This window comes from Penaeus monodon, chromosome 21 (assembly GCF_015228065.2).
Source record: "Penaeus monodon isolate SGIC_2016 chromosome 21, NSTDA_Pmon_1, whole genome shotgun sequence".
Taxonomy (NCBI): Eukaryota; Metazoa; Arthropoda; class Malacostraca; order Decapoda; family Penaeidae; genus Penaeus; species Penaeus monodon.
In genome coordinates, this window is record NC_051406.1 from 18,774,605 (window position 1) to 18,776,054 (window position 1,450).

At 36.3% G+C, this 1,450-nt stretch overlaps 1 protein-coding gene across 1 annotated transcript; it reads left to right on the plus strand.

The window, feature by feature from the left end:
- Nucleotides 1-29: 29 nt before the first annotated feature.
- LOC119586291 lies at nucleotides 30-1,444 on the plus strand (the record flags this gene model as incomplete). Its single annotated transcript, XM_037934998.1, is given in 2 exon segments — nucleotides 30-410; nucleotides 573-1,444. Coding segments are annotated over 2 exon segments (939 nt in total), but the record flags the coding sequence as incomplete, so codon positions are not given.
- Between the last annotated feature and the right edge of the window lie 6 nt (nucleotides 1,445-1,450).

Genomic DNA, 1,450 nt, shown 5'->3' on the forward strand with positions numbered 1-1,450 from the left:
ATTAAAAGTGCTTTATTTTCTTTATTTTCAGAGTTCTTAATTTAGCAGACACAGATGTGACTGACATTGGTATATCAAGTTTATGTCATGACATGAGGGTGTCTAAGAAAACACATATATCAAGATCTCTGCTGAAGATGGATCTATATGGAACAGTGGTAACTCCTAAAGGGATTCAGTGTGCCTTGATTAATATGCCAAATTTAAAGGAGATTGTGCATTCTACTGTGTTATTTTCTGTATCAAAGTTAGTTGAAAGTAGACAGAGAATGGCTGAGGAAGCATCAGTCCTTGGTGGTGTCATACCAGAGTTGGGGCCCCTGCAGCTACGGGCCTTGCAGAGCGATGAATTTGGCAGTGGAGCATATGGGGTCTTTGCAGATGGAGAACACATTGCCTCGGCCTTGAAGGTTTGTCCCTCAGTTCAGTATCTGTACCTCAGAGATATTAGTAATGTGAAGAGTAACACCTTCTTACCTATTTTAAATCTAGAGAATGTGATAGATTTAGTATTAACATTGACTGAGGAAGTTCATGTTGATTTTTATAAAGAAATTATGCCTCTTCTTCAGCATCATGGAGAGAGCTTACGACGTCTGCATTTACATAATGTGCAGAAAGTTAATGTAGAACTTATAGGCCATTTATGCCCAGAACTGCACACTCTGGAGCTTGATGGAAATAATACCTACTGTCATAGTAACCTTGTATCCAAAGAGTTCAAAAACAAAAAGGTCAAGCCAAAGTTCAGTCACCTCAAGAGTGTCATCTTGAGCCGTGTTCCAAGTGATATCGTAGAATCTATAGAGTTCCAGATCCCAGCAGAGTCCCTGAGACTAACACTTGGATCCCCTCTGTTGGAAAAGGTTTCTGTGATGGGTCAGGACTTTCTCACCAATGAAATTCTTTTAGACATTATGCATACCACAAAACTTCCCCATCTTGGTTTTCTTAGTTTTACACTCTGCAATAACATAGACAGTGCCCCAATTTGGACATTACTTCATCTGAATAACCCACTTTCTGAGCTAAATCTTATTGATTGTCAAGAGATAACATTTGGTGATTATAATGGGTTCAAGAAGTATGTGAAGAAAAACAAACTTACATTAAAAATTTCATGGGCATGATGTGCTTACTAATGAAAAATGTGTGTAAGTGAACAATAGCAGAAATTATCATGTAGAAAGGAGAAGACAACATACCCTTTCTATGAAAATCGACAAGTGAAAAGAGTGGTGATAGTAAGATAAACAGATTTTAATATTCTTTTATAGAAAATTGGCATTTGTGAATTTTTTTGTTATTAATATTTATTTTGTTATTAATAAGAGATGTGATTGTACAGAATATTGATTAAATCACAAGGATAAATATATTTACTCGCACTTGCAGTCACATTCATACTCATCATCATATTTCTGCTCAGACTCCTAAACTTTGACTCGCA